This window comes from Oratosquilla oratoria, chromosome 4 (genome assembly GCF_046742065.1).
Source record: "Oratosquilla oratoria isolate Oo_2021 chromosome 4, ASM4674206v1, whole genome shotgun sequence".
NCBI classification, from domain to species: domain Eukaryota; kingdom Metazoa; phylum Arthropoda; class Malacostraca; order Stomatopoda; family Squillidae; genus Oratosquilla; species Oratosquilla oratoria.
The window spans coordinates 61,499,699-61,502,198 of record NC_134780.1 but is presented as its reverse complement, the minus strand read 5'-3'; the positions used below and the strand labels follow the sequence as shown (position 1 = coordinate 61,502,198).

The 2,500-nt window shown below is 38.9% G+C and overlaps 1 protein-coding gene across 6 annotated transcripts in view; it reads left to right on the top strand.

The window, feature by feature from the left end:
* Positions 1 to 2,500, top strand: part of SppL (signal peptide peptidase-like protein) — a 219,438-nt gene that overhangs the window by 131,924 nt on the left and 85,014 nt on the right. For all 6 annotated transcript variants that reach the window (XM_076184234.1, XM_076184236.1, XM_076184237.1 and 3 more), the window contains one exon: positions 694 to 771. In XM_076184234.1, the coding sequence (XP_076040349.1) occupies positions 694 to 771 (78 nt within the window). The remainder of the gene's footprint in view (positions 1 to 693; positions 772 to 2,500) is intronic.

The window sequence follows — 2,500 nt, the reverse complement described above, 5'->3', positions numbered from 1 at the left end:
ATTTGATTTACTCCCTCTCCCCCCACCAGAAATCTACTTTTCGCAAGCTTCAGAGCTCACGGAAAAAGTTAATCAATAATTCTTTTGCTGTCGTTTTTAACAGAATATGCCTTAGAGAGAATCTCCTCCCACGCTTCACCAATATATACATATATATATATATATATATATACATACATACATATATATATATATATATATATATATATATATATATATAAGGATATAGTATTATGCATATAGCATGACATTGTATGATTCATTAGTCAGGGCGAACACGCGTGAATTCGACCGCGAACAGGATGTCGAGATTTATCCGTTTTGGCATTTGCTGGGACGAAGGGTTGGGCGAAGGCTATTGATCGCCTCTTGCCCAGTCAGTTTGTAAACCAACTGGCGTTATCACTGGGATATTTTGGCTTGGCTACCTCCCTTATAAGGAAGAAAAAGCTCTTGGTATATAAATAGATATATTTTAAATTTGCATAGCATATATGGTTTCGTTTTGGTATGGGATTTCATTGAGATGCTCATTAGGGAGTGTTGCAACCCTCTTTTATTTGATTTTATTCCATTTTATATTTTCAATTTTTATCTTATTGCATTTATTTGTTAATTTTCTTTATTATTATTATTGTTGTTGTTGTTATTGTTGTGTACTTGTACTGAATTTTTTCTCTTGTTTCTTTGCAGGGCGTACTCCATTGTGGACTCGTCTAGGGTGTCCACGTTCCTTATCTCCATTCTCCTCATCGTCTACGGTAGCTTCAGGTAAGTCTCAATACGATTCAAACATTCGCGCGCACATTAGCTGCTTGATGTACGATGATGCATTACAATACGCACGATATATAATATAGTTACATCTGTTACATTCGTTCGTTCACCCAGAATATTTATAACCACAGAAAACGCTCGATAGGATAGTAGATGAGGGTGAGGGGCGGGGCGTGGGCTAAATATCATGAAGAGGTTGAGAACAATCAAGATTGGCCCGGGCGGATGATAGAACCACAAAATTGTATTTTAAAAAAAAAAAAAAAAAAAAAAAGGAAATATATACCACTACTCTGTTGGTTGTCAGGCCGGACGACCCTTCACCGCTTTCACTATGCCTCTCCAGATGGTTATATCCTCTGCCAATTCCATAAAGGAAATATATATATATATATATATATATATATATATAATTTACGCTTAGACTCGACAAGATCTGTAAAGCTTGTCAACGTGTTGTAGGGGTTAAGATTATTTCTTCAGCTTAACAAGGCGATAATATCCTTTTTCTGTTGGCACATGGATATTTTGTACTACCGAAAAACGGATGCTACGCGATACTGGGCGGAGTTAAATGGCTCGTGATTTTTACGAGATTGAAGGTCAGAGCAGGCCGAGCCCATCACGTGTTTTAAAGTGTCGCTAGTTACTAGGCTACAGGGCTTTGGATGTTTATAAATGGCTGCTTGCGTATCAAGTGTGTGTGTGTGTACATGTGTATGTATGTGTGTGTGTGTCTGTCTTTGTGTGTGTGTGTGTGAATACACACACACACACACACGCGCACACACACACATACACACACACACACACATATATATATATGTATATATATATATATATGTGTGTGTGTGTGTGTGTGTGTGTAAAAGCTCCACCGCAAGGACTCGAACCTTTGCCTTAGCGACTGCTTATTATGAAGACAATAGATTTGAGCCAGCCAGGCCGTACAAAAGGAACGACCTGGACTACGACCTGGTAGTTCTCTGACGGTGCTAGGCTTAGCTCAGTCTCTGTTCTAATTTCACAGAAGAGTCTTTACTTCACAATAAGGAGTCGCTAAGGCAAAGATTTGAGCCCTTGAGATTAACTTATTTCTGTTTGTCATAATGACATAGAATATATATATATATATATATATATATATATATATATATATATATATATATATATATATATATATATATATATATGCCGGAGAGATATAAGCCATGGAATACTGCGTAGGAAGAAGCAAATGGGAAAATAATCCCTTGGAAGTGAGGATATGATCATGAGAAACGGAGGGGACGGTCGCCACGTTTCATGGCTCTCATCTTGATGTCAGTGCACACACATCTACATTACACACAAGCCCACACATACACGCAAACATACACACACACACACACACAGTTTTCTTTATAGGTGCATGAATACTGGGAATATCTTATAAGGTGATTTAGTCCAAGCTGGAACAATATATCAATTCAAATATAAAAGCATCCCAATAGGCCTCTTCTCCTTTATGAGGGAAGAACTCCCAGCCATCGCCCATTTCCCTTCCATCTTAGCTTCTTTTGGATGAAGGGACACACCCTGTCTCCTGCCCACTACCCGGGTCACGAGCAGTGGAGCAAGACACAGCACACTCACAACAGGACCAGCCGCTTCAGTTCAACGGCGCCCTTCCCCCATCGTTCACTTCCCCTCATGCAAAAATAGAAAAGACGAGGAGAAATCC